The sequence below is a fragment of the Diaphorina citri genome, unplaced genomic scaffold (genome assembly GCF_000475195.1).
Source record: "Diaphorina citri unplaced genomic scaffold, Diaci psyllid genome assembly version 1.1 scaffold481, whole genome shotgun sequence".
Taxonomy (NCBI): Eukaryota; Metazoa; Arthropoda; class Insecta; order Hemiptera; family Psyllidae; genus Diaphorina; species Diaphorina citri.
The window spans coordinates 103,227-118,960 of record NW_007377916.1 but is presented as its reverse complement, the minus strand read 5'-3'; the positions used below and the strand labels follow the sequence as shown (position 1 = coordinate 118,960).

The following is a 15,734-nucleotide window of genomic DNA, read 5'->3' as shown; positions in this document are numbered from 1 at the left end:
CTGTCGCCAGTTGAGACTGTTGAGAGGCATTATGTCAATTTTATTGTAGTATAGTTAAACTAGTTTGTTATTTATTTCTTTTGATAAAGAGTAGTTATGAGAGTGCTAATGTTTCAAGACTTTCAACTTTTGGATGTGTTACTTCAGCCTTTTTCTTGTCCTAAAGATCCTGAAAAACAATCTCATGATTTTGTTACTTTTAATAATTGTCTTCTATCTCCGGAAATGTTGCTGTTGCAGCCCCCGTTGCCGAAAATGTACAACTTTCAGATTTCAATGTGACATTGTGACCAACTGTGTTCGTTCCGTTGTGTTAAATCTTAAATCACGCCCTAAAGATAACAAATAGCTCATCCCTAAATGGGATTTAGCTAAAAAGAAACTTCTCCGATGGCTATTTCAAAATAGTAAATCATAAATCAACAATGTAGCCCGCTGGACCAAGTGTCTCAAAATTGCCCCAATCTACCCTATTGTTTTTATTAAAATTTTAATTTAACGATCAAAAACTCTCACATGTTTCAAGCATTTATAACGAGCGTAATTATTTACTGCAGATTATTTCGTGTTTACATCCACACCCACTCGCTGGACCAAGTGTCTCAAAATTGCCCCAATCTACCCTATTGTTTTTATTAAAATTTTAATTTAACGATCAAAAACTCTCACATGTTTTCAAACATTTATAACGAGCGTAATTTACTGCAGATTATTTCGTGTTTACATCCACACCCACTCCTCTGCTTTTCAAAAAACAGCTGTTAACCCAAATCTGTGTGAATTAATATCATCTCTTAATCAAAAGTAAAATGAGCTCGGGTGTAGTAAAGAAGTAAAGACGAAGGTTGGCGCTATTTAATTTCTCGCTAAACGCTTGATGTTTCGCTCAAAATATCAAGAACACGTAACACGGTGAGATTCTCTGTTGAAGCAAAATAACAGAATTACACATTGTTGAAGGAAAGCTGTATCCACACATATTCGAAGGCCGTCAATCGATGTCGACTAAAACCGTCCACACTGCCTCGACAACATAGATTTCTGATTTATCTCGTCGATGGACATCGATCGATGGCCGTTGACTATGCGTGTGCACACAGCTTAACAAAATCAAATGAAAATAAATAAATGAAAGGATAGAAAGTAGAAAGAGAAAGTAACAAGCTGGGTCCGTCCCTCCGGGAATTTTTTAGCCCGTAGTTTATTCGATCGTGATTAGAGAAAATCAGTACCTACGTACTTACCTACTTACCTACCTAATTTGTTTAATATTCAGTTTATTATCATTCTTGATTTGATTTTACTTTCATGTAATGATTTAAAATCAAGACTAGAGCCCGTTCTCCCTTCATTCCCAATATAATGTTTATTGTTTAGTGAACGTCTACACTGTGCAGGTACACGTAAAGCTAAAATGGAAACAAGAAATAACTAGGTATATACATATAAAAAAAAAAAATACAAGGAAAGCTAAAAGGAAAGTGAAGAAAAATAGACAAGCATTTGAAAGAAAGGCTCAAGGAAGAAATAGAAGAAGGTATACAATCGTACACAGAAGGACCGCAGGGGAAAGAAACAACATCAAATACATCATGGTAAGAAAAGAAGAGGAGGAACAAAAAGTTCAGAAAGAACGAAAAGAGTTGAAGCAAAGGTCTCGGAAGGATTGAAGAAAGGAAAGACAGAAGAATCATATTGAACCGTGAACAAACTAAAAGAGAGGAAAAGGAGCAAAAGCAGACGAAGAAAAGGAACAGACCAAACGAGAAGAAGAACAAAATGGAAAGCAGAACAAAAGGAACAAGTGGATAAGGCAGAGAAGGGCGAAGCAAATAAAACATCCGTGGTTACTGCCACACCGTCTTTAACAGGAAAGTTAAACATAGCTGCTCCAATGCCTCTTTGAACGAAATCCCCGCTCCTTCCACCATTCCTATGAGTGTAGATAAAGTTGTGTTCAAACCTATCAAAGAGAACATGGTTAACAATGGAGAGAGTAAGAAGAGGCATAAATGCTAGAAGCAGATTGTGAAAGGAAGAAAAAAGGGATTCCCAATAAGATAGAGGAGGCATTGAAGAAAAAAATGTGTTCAGAAGAGTTGTTAGCATTGTTAGGAAAAGAGATGAGAGAGATAGTGACGATAGAAAAGGTTGTGAAAGGAAGAAAAAAGGGATTCCCAATAAGATAGAGGAGGCATTGAAGAAAAAAATGTGTTCAGAAGAGTTGTTAGCATTGTTAGGAAAAGAGATGAGAGAGATAGTGACGATAGAAAAGGAGAAGAATTCACAGTCAGGTGAGAGAACTTAAAAACATGAAGAAAAACACTCCCAATGCTTGTGGATTGTGAACCCCAATTTCGTGACAATATTGAAATTGGCCGGGTTCAAAGTCCGCAGATGGCCGCTATTCTTTCGCAGATGGTGCTATTCTTTTGAACTTTTGAACCCAAATCTTTGGAAAAAATAGTCAACTTTTACCTTTCTTTACTATAGTGGTTATTGAATCTACTCAGGGGCCCAAACATGGCCTGGAGAGATTAATAAGTGGAGCTATTCAGGATATCTGGCTTACAGCTACAAGAGAGAGCTTCGTTTCCATCTAGGTCAACAAAGCTGGTGGAAAAAGATCCAAAATATAGTCCTCGCGAAAGGTATGCTGGATTATTCACCTATGAGACCAAGCCTACATTTGTTTCCAGTCACTTTTTCCCCCAAGAGAAGTCTACGGAGCCCTAATATATTGCGTCAAATGCAATTTGTTTTCATGTCAGTGTCACAATGGAAAACGATGACGATAAAAATAAAAACTTTTCCAATTACATAAACTACATTATAGGAACATATGTACATACATAACCGCTACATACCTATGTACATAACTGCCTCCGAGGTGTAGTGACTGTGGTGTAGCTCGAGCAATATAAACTTACAGCTTACAGGGTATCCACGGAATATTCTGCATATTCCATTTATCCATTCTGCAAAAATTGGCGTCATTTGTAGCAAGTCTGCATGCAGAAAATACTGTGCATTCAGTTTGTCTTCAGTTGGTGTGTGGGTATTCTTTAATGACTATTGGTTGGAACACTTGTGGCTCTACAAGTCTACACTCTCTAATCTCTATGTGTAAAGGTAATGGTGCTTTTAAAGAGGAAGAAGATGGTGCAGATTGCAGAAACGTGTATTGTGTACTTACCTCATGGCTGTAAAACCTCTAGTCACTCCAGTGAAAGCATTTGGTGTCACATTGTACTAAGTACTTCCAAACCTAAGCCAGGGCTCAGGCGTCAAAGCACTAGAGAGGCTTACCTGATGGCTGTAAAACCTCCAGTGAAAGCATCTACTGACTTTCTGTTACATTGTACTGCCTAAGCCAGGGCTCAGGCGTCAAAGCTCTAGAGGAGCAAGTGAATTGTGCAATTTGACAAGCATGCAAACTTGGCGAGCACCGCCGGAAACATAAACGTCACTTTGCATCCCCCAAAGTTCAAAATTGAAAATTATAACACTCAAATGCCGTTCTGGAAAATCCATAAATTTTACAATGCTGTTAAAGTTAACTGAATCGTAAGCAGGGCAGTCGAAAGCATTCATCACGGCGCTGGAAGTTTTTGCCAAATCCGCCAATTCGCGCGATTATGAGGGTCAGGTCAAGTAGTTCTGTCGCCTGTCGCCAGTTGAGACTGTTGAGAGGCATTATGTCAATTTTATTGTAGTATAGTTAAACTAGTTTGTTATTTATTTCTTTTGATAAAGAGTAGTTATGAGAGTGCTAATGTTTCAAGACTTTCAACTTTTGGATGTGTTACTTCAGCCTTTTTCTTGTCCTAAAGATCCTGAAAAACAATCTCATGATTTTGTTACTTTTAATAATTGTCTTCTATCTCCGGAAATGTTGCTGTTGCAGCCCCCGTTGCCGAAAATGTACAACTTTCAGATTTCAATGTGACATTGTGACCAACTGTGTTCCCCCTCCCATCACGTGATCCATTTCCCCTCCCTCTATTCTTTTCCCCAATGGGCGTAATTCTGTGTTTACTCACTTTACCTGCTTTGTTGACATAGTTCTGCTTCCCCACATTATCTACACATGAACATGGGAAGATAAAACACTGTCCAAGGTAAAAACCTTGACTTGTGTTGATCGTCACGTCACATGGCTTACTCCTCTTCTTTTACTGCATCTTTTCCCTCCATACCCTCCTATCTAATGTCGCCTCCCTTCTCCATCCTTTTATAGGCAACAAAAGCACCAATACTTGAGTATAGTAAGTACTGTACATAAATTAATAGTTAACTGAAGATACCTACTTAATATAATAGAGTAGAATGGAGAGCTATGAACCAATCATAAAAATCTGGTGTGAACACCACACGACTTTCCTTATCCTATTGAATGGTGCTTATTTGGGCGTTCTGTTGTAACATTTACAATATCTCTAACCGTTTAGTCAGTACACCTGAAAACCGCCAAAAAGCGGTCGAAACCCGCCAAAAAGCGGTCAAAATACCGCCAACCGCAGCACCTATTTTACCCACCTATTTTTTTGGGTTGCATCCTTGTCACATTTGTGAACTGCATACCAAATTTCAAGTCTTTAGCTTATACCGTTCCCGAGATATTGTTAAATTACACCGAAAACCACCAAAAAGCGGTAAAATGCCGCCAAGCGTTGCACCTGTCTTAACCAAAAGTTTCGTGTCGCATCCTTGTCACATTTGAAAGATATAAGATACATACCAAATTTCAAGTCTCTAGCTCTTACCGTTCTTGAGATATTTTGTTTATAGACAGACACACACACGGACCAATGGCTGAAATTTTGGATTTAGGCTCTAGGGACCTCAAAACGTGTTTTGGCACCAAAAACTGACCATCGAAAATTTGACCAGATTACATTACTTTCCTTCCTATAGGATAAGGAAAGTAAAAATTGAAACAGGTGATGATGACCTTCTTACCAAATACATAATTCAGATTTCACTCTTTCTCTCGCCATCCATTTGTGACATCGCGAATTTCGACTAATTCTCCTCTCTTCGACCTCACAAACCAATTTGGGAAACATGTAAATATCAAAATTAGTTGACCCAAAAAACACAAAGTTGTGACTTTGTCGAAAAGTGAATAGCTCATCCAGCTCCAAATGCAAATTTTGGAGTTAGGATTGGGACTTGCATTTTCAACCTGGCCGACTATGTGCGGGCACCAATAGCGGAAGAAATTTACATAACTGATAGATATAATATTTTCTCTGTTCCTGGTAAAAAGACCTTTAATTTGATATATAGGTCGACCAGGTTTGGATAAGTCCTTCTATGGGAACAGACAGAGTGACAGACAGTCAGACAGACGACACCGAAGCGAATACAATAGTCCGTCCCTTATACCTTTTTATTACTATTGTAATAATAAAGTAAGGACGGACTAAAAATGCAAATTGTTGAGTTAGGACTTGGATTTCGATCCTGGCCGTCTATTTCTGGGCACCAATAGCGGAGGAATAAGAATTTTACATAACTGATGGATATAACTATATTTTCTCTTCCAAATTTTGTCTCCGAAGCAGAGGATGCCTCAAGACAAATTTTGTTGAACAAATTAATTCATCATTTAATGACAATCGGGATTTCAAAGTTTGTGGGGAAATTAGTTTTAGAAACATCGTCATCTTTCCCTTGGGTCCTTTAGTTTTGACAACTACGGGAGCGTCTCAAGATGTTCTTTACAATATGCTGTTCCATGTTCAATTGTTCTGTTTTGTGAATGCTTGATAGTTTTTTAATTGATTTACAAGCAGTGGAAACTGGGATTCACAGTCAGGTGAGAGAACTTAAAAACATGAAGAAAAACACTCCCAATGCTTGTGGATTGTGAACCCCAATTTCGTGACAATATTATTATCAAGTTTGATGTTGGGAAGAAACAAGGAAACTGGGAACATATAAAGGCTAACCAAAGGTATAGCAATAGAGTCTGGTGGAGGGGCTTTGTTCATCGAACTGTCCTATATTAGGATAGAACGATAATGGTTATGTAGGTATGTATGTATTGAAATTGGCCGGGTTCAAAGTCCGCAGATGGCCGCTATTCTTTCGAACTTTTGAACCCAAATCTTTGGAAAAAAAAAATAGTCAACTTTTACCTTTCTTTACTATAGTGGTTATTGAATCTACTCAGGGGCCCAAACATGGCCTGGAGAGTTTAATAAGTGGAGCTATTCAGGATATCTGGCTTACAGCTACAAGAGGAGGGTGTCGTTTCCATCTAGGTCAACAAAGCTGGTGGAAAAAGATCCGAAATATAATAGTCCTCGTAAAAGCTATGCTGGGTTATTCACCAATGGGACCAAGCCTACATTTGTTTCCAGTCACTTTTTCCCCAACAGTCTACGCTACGGAACCCTAATATATTGCGTCAAATGCAATTTGTTTTCATGTCAGTGTCACACAATGGAAAACGATGACGATAAAAATAAAAACTTTTCCAATTACATAAACTACACTATAGGAACATATGTACATACATAACCGCTACATAACTGCCTCGAACTTTTCCCGTTATTCAACTTTGAGCTTTTTTTGAGCCAGGCCTACGATGACGCAAAGAAAGAGGGAGATCCCTCCCTGAAGCACCAATGGATGGTGGGAATGGGACCTTTTCTATCCTGCTGGGATAGGACTAAAAAGTCTCCCTTTATCTCCAGCAGTAGAACCAAGGTATATTTTGACCAAGAACTTGGTTAAGATAAAGAGACTTTTCAGTCCTATCCCAGTCCTGTAATAATCCTGTATTGTATCCTATAATAAGACGAGTATAGTACAAATTTTAGGATTGAGTCTGGACAATGCTCTCATTGACATTGGCTCTTCAACATTCACGTGTGGACAGGCTTATGTCGCTTTTTCTGAATGCTTTCCGTGTTCTCAAAATGGGATTTTCCGCGGAAGAACAGGTGGCAGGGGGAAATTGCATGGCATCTGTTTAGACAAGTAGGCCGAAATGGAAGAGAGCTTTAAAAGGTTTGTAAAATTACAAAATCTTCGGGAATCTGACTGTCTGAAAGAGATATTCCCCTGAAACGATATGATCTGAGGAAGATAATACCCTCCATGGGCAAAACTGTAATGATCTGAGGGAAAAATAACCTAGATTGGCAACACTGTAGTGATATGATCTGGTCACGGACTGACTGTTGGAGAGTTATCGCTCAATAGGTAGACAAAAATGATTTGTAGAGTTCATAGAGTAATTGTAATTATTGAAATAGTTATTAATAATATATTAAATCCTCTTAATATTAAAGCATTAAAGAATCGAATATCAGTTACTCTATGAGACATATGGGAATGGAGTTTTGAGTGGACTGCGAACTTGCGATGGAAGGAAATTTCTTGAAACTTAGTTACTGAGAAAAAGCAAACAGCTCCAGATCTGAGAAAGCGAAAAGTTATACGGAAGGAAATTAGGGGCGAAAAGGAACAGTGAGTGAGACTGACAAGGAAGGCGAGAAAGGAGAGAAACTGAGAAATTGAATTAACCCATTACGGGGATAACGCGTCACATTGAGGAAGATAGCACGCTTATCTTGTAAGCGCTGTTAGATTGTAGGTAACTGCCTCGAACTTTTCCCGTTATTCAACTTTGAGCTCTTTTTGAGCCAGGCCTACGATGACGCAAAGAAAGAGGGAGATCCCTCCGTGAAGCACCAATGAATGGTGGGAATGGGACCTTTTCAATCCTGCTGGGATAGGACTGAAAAGTCCCTTTATCTCCAGCAGTAGAACCAAGGTATATTTTGACCAAGAACTTGGTTAAGATTAAGAGACTTTTCAGTCCTATCCCAGTTCTGTAATAATCCTGTATTGTATCCTATAATAAGACGAGTATAGTATACAAATTTTAAAATCACGGACTGACTGTTGGAGAGTTATCGCTCAATAGGTAGACAAAAATGATTTGTAGAGTTCATAGAGTAATTGTAATTATTGAAATAATTATTAATAATATATTAAATCCTCTTAATATTAAAGCATTAAAGAATCGAATTATTATGTACACTCCAGCAGTTACTAAAGAGCTCAATAAATATGAGACATATGGGAATGGAGTTTTGAGTGGACTGCGAACTTGCAGAGTCACGCAGAGTGATGGAAGGGAATTTCTTGAAACTTAGTTACTGAGAAAAAGCAAACAGCTCCAGATCTGAGAAAGTGAGAAGTTATACGGAAGGAAATTGGGGGCGAAAAGGAACAGTGAGTGAGACTGACAAGGAAGGCGAGAAAGGAGAGAAACTGAGAAATGGAATTAACCCATCACGGGGATAACGCGTCACATTGAGGAAGATAGCACGCTTATCTTGTAAGCGCTGTTAGATTGTAGGTTCGATTCCCGCCTGGGGCGAACTTTGTCCTAAATAGGTAAGGTTTGTTCTCCTTTACTTGACTAGGTTTGTACATACTTGTAAAAGTCGAATGACAAAATGGCCCGTTACCGCATGGGTCCACAAGGCGCTAATGGGTTAAATGAGATAGGGAGGGAAGAAAAGAGAGAGTGAAACTAGAAAGAGAGTATGGAGAGAGAGGGAAATAAGATATGGGAGGGGGAAAGGGAGGGAATCGGAGAGACAGGAGTGAGATGTAATATTGCGAGACAACTAAATTACAAATGAGAAAATGTTCCCGAGTATAATTTCCCTGAGGAGATCTCTCTCCCCCTCCCTCTCCCTCTTCCTCCCTCTCCTCCTTCACCTCTGATGTACTTCTCCTTCCTTCCCATTCCTCCCTCTCTTATCTCCTCTTCCCCTTCCTCTCCTCTTTTACCTCTGATGTCCTTGCCCCTCCCCCTCTTCTCTCTCTCTCCCTTCCTTCACTCTTCTCCCCCCCTCCCTCTCCTCCTTCACCTCTGATGTACTTCTCCTTCCTTCCCATTCCTCCCTCTCTTATCTCCTCTTCCCCTTCCTCTCCTCTTTTACCTCTGATGTCCTTGCCCCCTCCCTCTCTTCTCTCCCCCCCCCTCCCTCTCCTCCTTGACCTCTGATGTCCTTCTCCTTCCTTCCCACTATTCCCTCTCTTATCTCCTCCTTCCTCTTCCCCTTCCTCTCCTCCCTTTTTCTCCTCCTTTACCTTTGATGTTCTTGCTCTTCCCCCTCTCCTTCTTCCTCCCTCTTCTCTGCTCCTTCCCACTCCTTCTTTACCTCTGATGTACTTGTACCCTTCCCCTCTCTCACCTATGGGCGTCCTTGCTGTTCTCTCTCCCTTCCTACCCCTCCCTACATGTCCTTGGTCCCTCTCAAGACCCCACCTTGGTTTCCAAACAATTCCCCTCGATAGTTTCATTATTAGGTATTCTAGGTAATAATAGACTCTTGAGTGGAGGGTAACCACTAGGCGAGGTTAACGCCGAAACGTGTCCTTGGCGGATAGGACCTTAAGCTGTGTCCACACATAGTCGATCGATAATCGATCCACATCGATTGACGGCCGTCGACATGTGTGGACACAGCTCTATGGGAGAAAGTGATAGAGATTGTACATTGAAGAGAGAGGGGCGGACGGAGGAGGGATTAAGGCTGTTATTTAGAAAGGTCACTCGGGATATCATGGATTTTTTTTTTTTTTCAATAATTAGGATTTGAAATGAAATTGGTAAATATTCATTCATCTCCTACCTATTCTCCCCCCTTATCCCTCCCTTTCTTTTTCTCCCATCCTTTTGATCCATTTCCCCCCTCTCTCTCTCTATTCATTTCCCCTCCCATCACGTGATCCATTTCCCCTCCCTCTATTCTTTTCCCCAATGGGCGTAATTCTGTGTTTACTCACTTTACCTGCTTTGTTGACATAGTTCTGCTTCCCCACATTATCTACACATGAACATGGGAAGATAAAACACTGTCCAAGGTAAAAACCTTGACTTGTGTTGATCGTCACGTCACATGGCTTACTCCTCTTCTTTTACTGCATCTTTTCCCTCCATACCCTCCTATCTAATGTCGCCTCCCTTCTCCATCCTTTTATAGGCAACAAAAGCACCAATACTTGAGTATAGTAAGTACTGTACATAAATTAATAGTTAACTGAAGATACCTACTTAATATAATAGAGTAGAATGGAGAGCTATGAACCAATCATAAAAATCTGGTGTGAACACTCTTCTCTCCCCCCCCCTCCCTCTCCTCCTTGACCTCTGATGTCCTTCTCCTTCCTTCCCACTATTCCCTCTCTTATCTCCTCCTTCCTCTTCCCCTTCCTCTCCTCCCTTTTTCTCCTCCTTTACCTTTGATGTTCTTGCTCTTCCCCCTCTCCTTCTTCCTCCCTCTTCTCTGCTCCTTCCCACTCCTTCTTTACCTCTGATGTACTTGTACCCTTCCCCTCTCTCACCTATGGGCGTCCTTGCTGTTCTCTCTCCCTTCCTACCCCTCCCTACATGTCCTTGGTCCCTCTCAAGACCCCACCTTGGTTTCCAAACAATTCCCCTCGATAGTTTCATTATTAGGTATTCTAGGTAATAATAGACTCTTGAGTGGAGGGTAACCACTAGGCGAGGTTAACGCCGAAACGTGTCCTTGGCGGATAGGACCTTAAGCTGTGTCCACACATAGTCGATCGATAATCGATCCACATCGATTGACGGCCGTCGACATGTGTGGACACAGCTCTATGGGAGAAAGTGATAGAGATTGTACATTGAAGAGAGAGGGGCGGACGGAGGAGGGATTAAGGCTGTTATTTAGAAAGGTCACTCGGGATATCATGGATTACATTGAAGAGAGAGGGGCGGACGGAGGAGGGATTAAGGCTGTTATTTAGAAAGGTCACTCGGGATATCATGGATTTTTTTTTTTTTTCAATAATTAGGATTTGAAATGAAATTGGTAAATATTCATTCATCTCCTACCTATTCTCCCCCCTTATCCCTCCCTTTCTTTTTCTCCCATCCTTTTGATCCATTTCCCCCCTCTCTCTCTCTATTCATTTCCCCTCCCATCACGTGATCCATTTCCCCTCCCTCTATTCTTTTCCCCAATGGGCGTAATTCTGTGTTTACTCACTTTACCTGCTTTGTTGACATAGTTCTGCTTCCCCACATTATCTACACATGAACATGGGAAGATAAAACACTGTCCAAGGTAAAAACCTTGACTTGTGTTGATCGTCACGTCACATGGCTTACTCCTCTTCTTTTACTGCATCTTTTCCCTCCAAAAAGGTCCCTCAAAATATTATTTTTTTTTTTTTTTTTTTTTTCAATTAGGATTTGAAATGAAATTGGTAAATATTCATTCATCTCCTACCTATTCTCCCCCCTTATCCCTCCCTCTCTTTTTCTCCTATCCTTTTGATCCATTTCCTCTCTCTCTCTATTCATTTCCCCTCCCATCACGTGATCCATTTCCTCTCTCTCTATTGATTCCCCCTCCCATCACGTGATCCATTTCCCCTCCCTCTGTTCTTTTCCCCAATGGGCGTAATTCTGTGTTTACTCACTTTACGTGCTTTGTTGACATAGTTCTGCTTCCCCACATTATCTACACATGAACATGGGAAGATTCAACACTGTCCAAGGTAAAAACCTTGACTTGTGTTAAACGTCACATTGCTTACTCCATGGACAATAAAATCACTAATACTTGTAATATGTGTTCCCCATAATATGTCAAAATATATGAGACCTCGGTTAGCCTTTGCGGGTAAAGGGACTTTTCAGTCCTATCCCAGCAAGTATAGTAAGTAATGTATAAATTAATAATTAACTGAAGATACCTACATATGTACTTGTAAATACTCGTACAGATTTCCCTCTTTCTCTGGCCATTCATTTGTGATTTTGCGAATTTCCACAAATTCTCTTTTTTTCTTTTGCTTTCAGAGGGGCGTTTTCTGTTGTAAGAAGATGCGTTCAAAAGGCCACCGGTTTAGAATTCGCTGCCAAGATTATCAACACAAAGAAACTATCAGCTAGAGGTGAGTAGATACGCAAACGGTTTCCTTGTGGAATCTGAAGCAACACAACACTTGATCTTTTTTTTTTTTAAGAGGTTTGACGGAGGGAACTGTAACTGCCAAAAGGTCTTATCGTTCCGCAATCGAAGAGAGCAACAATCCAAAAGAATGAACAATCCAAAAGAAACCCTCAAAATTCCATAAGGCATACGAAAATTCTAAATTTAGAAGAAACCCTCAAAATTCCAGAAAGACAATCCAAAAGAAACCCTCGATATTCCAGAGAGACAATCCAAAAGAGACCCTCAAAATTTCAGAAAGCATTCGAAAATTCTAAATTTAGAAGAAATCCTCAAAATTCAAGAAGGTATGGACAATTCAAAAGGCCACCGGTTTAGAATTCGCTGCCAAGATTATCAACACAAAGAAACTATCAGCTAGAGGTGAGTAGATACGCAAACGGTTTTCTTTTGGAAACTGAAGGAAACTTACTTACTTTCCGTGGTCACAAATGTCAAAAACTTCAGATTTGGAATCTCCAGTGATTTGCCACAAGAATTGCTTTCTCGTTTGCAAGTGCCAGGTCATCATCCGGAGTGCATGTTTACTGAAGGAAACAACCATTGGTCTTGAATGGTTGGGAGTGCGCCACCTTGGATTTCCAATAATTCCAACGGTTTAGTACAGGCGCTACCACGCCACCTAGTGGTTAAACTCCCGTACTTTCCCTTAAAAGAGGGGGAAATGAGCTTCGGTGTAGTGGAGTTCAAAATTTATAGCTCCAGGTTAGGTGCATAAAAAGATTAGAAAGAAGACTCAATCCAAATGGCCAGTATAGAATTACCCATTTTTCTTATAGCAAAAAATAAAAAATAAACAAAAGTAAAATATTAAGTTGACCTATGCCTGCCTACTAATTGTCATAAAAATAAATTCACTCAACAACAACTTGAATTCTTGGAAAAAATTATGTTGAAAAAAAAAAAAACAACCACACACAAAATCTCCAAAGTACCGTCAAATCTTCGGATCCGATATGCCGATTTTACTAAAAACAAGTCATCTACTCTACACTATGACACTAAGAAAGTTGAAACAGCTGTACAAGTCTACAATTAATACACCACAAATTGGAACTCCAAATTCTACCATGGAAATTCTTTGATGCTAAATTTAGAAGAAATCCTCAAACTTCAAGAAGGTATGGACAATCAAAAAGAAACCCTCAAAATCCAGAAGGTGTAATGAAGATGCTAAATTAAGAAGAAATCCACAAAATTCAAGAAGGTATCAAAAGAAAACCTCAAAATTCCAGAAGGCATATAAAAATTCTAAATTTAGAAGACTCCTCAAAATTCAAGAAGGTATGGACAATCCAGAAGAAACCCTCAAAATTCCAGAGGGTATACGAAAATTCTAAATTTAGAAGAAATCCTCAAAATCCAAGAAGGTATGGACAATCCAAAAGAAACTCGAAATTCCAGAATGCATACGAAAATTCTAAATTTAGAAGAAACCCTCAAAATTCCAGAAGGCATTCAAAAGTTCTAAATTTAGAAGAAATCTTCAAAATTCAAGAAGGTATGGACAATCCATAAGAAACCCTCAAAATTCCAGAAGGTATACGAAAATTCTAAATTTAGAAGAAATCTCCAAAATTCAAGAAGGTATGGACAATCCAAAAGAAACTCAAAATTCCAGAATGCATACGAAAATTCTAAATTTAGAAGAAACCCTCAAAATTCCAGAAGGCATTCAAAAGTTCTAAATTTAGAAGAAATCCTCAAAATTCAAGAAGGTATGGACAATCCATAAGAAACCCTCAAAATTCTAGAAGTCAAACTAAAATTCTAAATCTAGAAGAAATACTCAAAATTCAAGACGGTATGGACAATCCAAAAGAAACCCTCAAAATTGAATAAGGTATATGAAGTGAAGATGCTAAATTTAGAAGAAATCCTCAAAATTTAAAAAGGTATGGTCAATCCAAAAGAAATCCTCAAAATTCAAGACGGTATGGACAATCCAAAAGAAACTCTCAAAATTCCAGAAGGCATACGAAAATTCTAAATTCAGAAGAAATTCTCAAATTTCACAACGTGTATGAAAATTCTAAATTTAAAAGAAATCCTCAATATTCCAGAAGGTACTCAAAAATTCTAAATTTAGAAGAAATCCTCAAAATTCAAGAAGGTATGGACAATCCAAAAGAAACTCTCAAAATTCCAGAAGACAAACAAAAAATCTAAATCTAGAAGAAACCCTCAAAATTCCAGAAGGCGTATAAAGATTCGAAATTTAGAAGAAATCCTCAAAATTCAAGAAAGTATCGAGAACTCCAAAGAAACCCTCAAAATTCCAGAATGAAGATTCCAAATTCAAAAGAAATTTTCAAAAACACTTTGAAGATTAGCTTCCAAATGAGCCCTCAAATTCAAATTGCAAACATGAAAATCAAAGGAGAAACTTAAAATGCCAGAATGTGAAATGACGTAAATAGGCAATAAAACAAAATTCAAAATTCAATCACCCGTGTTTTTATTTCTCTATCGAACCCACACCCTCCTGTTTACCAGGCGTCCATTATAGCACGTGAGGCAGGCTTAAAACAACAAATATCGGGAAGGAGTATTTAAATACGATGGAAGGGGGAGGAGGATAGAAAATTGGGGCAGAAGAGGAGGAGGTTTTTGAGTGACACTTGACACGGCTTAGAATGGCTTCCCCCTCCTCCCCCTATTTCTCCTCCTCTTCCTCCTCCCCCTCCCCCTATTGGAAAATAATGAGAGGAGGAGAAGGAAGAAAAAAAAAATCGCTGACTCGAGTAAAAATAGAAAATGTCTTTCAAGTTTTTATGCGATGGCTGGGAAAATACAATAGTAAGGTTTTGTTTCATAATAGTGGGAGGGAGAGGAAGAGATATAAGCCATAGGAGTGGGAGGAAGAGGAAGAGAGAGGAAGGAAGGAGAGAGAGGAAGGAAGACAGAGAGTGGGAGTGAGAGAGGAATTAAGAGGGGAAAATATAAGCCATGATATAGTGGGAGGGAGGAAAAGGAAAAGAAAAGGGAAAAAATATAGGAGAGTGAGAGTAAGAAAAAAGGGAAGAGAGTGGGGGAGGGAGGAAAGAAAGGGGGAAGAAGGAGAGAAAGATGGGAGAAAGAAGAGAGAAAGATTACCCCAGTTACCTAGCAGGTACTTCGATTTATGTGGGGGAAAACTTGAAAAATTGTAGCATCTGTGCTTCTAACATTTCCCGTTGTACCTAGTGGGGACAACTGGACAAAGGCTGGTAATTCTACTACAATAGGATGTGTATTTGGTGAAAGCATAAACAAGAGACCATCCACCATAGTCGGATAAAACTTCCAAGGTTTATTGAACGAGCAAAATAGGTACCTTGTTGTTTAAAAAAGTGTTAAATAACAATAAAAATCCTATCCCAATCAATTGATTTCTGTTTTGTTTGGTTTCACAGATTTTCAAAAATTGGAAAGAGAAGCTCGAATATGTAGGAAACTTCAGCACCCAAATATTGGTAAGTCAATTTTGATTTAATTCATAATCACATTGTTTAGAATAGAATAGAATAGAATAAAATAGAATAGAATAGAATAGAATAGAATAGAATAGAATAGAATATACCTTGTTTATCCTGCCCGAATAGGACTGAAAAGTCCCTTTACCCCAGCAGTCTAAACAAGGTCTCGTATATTTGATGGGTTAAAGAATAATACATACAACTAACAATTCAGTAAAAAGACCTTGCTTAACTAGAAAAAAAAGGTTAG

At 39.1% G+C, this 15,734-nt stretch overlaps 1 protein-coding gene across 1 annotated transcript in view; it reads left to right on the top strand.

The window, feature by feature from the left end:
• The window catches only part of LOC103509280 (calcium/calmodulin-dependent protein kinase type II alpha chain), a 132,558-nt gene that overhangs the window by 42,703 nt on the left and 74,121 nt on the right, over window positions 1–15,734 (top strand). The window contains exons 2-3 of the mRNA XM_026823662.1: window positions 11,873–11,967; window positions 15,422–15,481. Of these exons, the coding sequence (XP_026679463.1) occupies window positions 11,873–11,967; window positions 15,422–15,481 (155 nt within the window). The remainder of the gene's footprint in view (window positions 1–11,872; window positions 11,968–15,421; window positions 15,482–15,734) is intronic.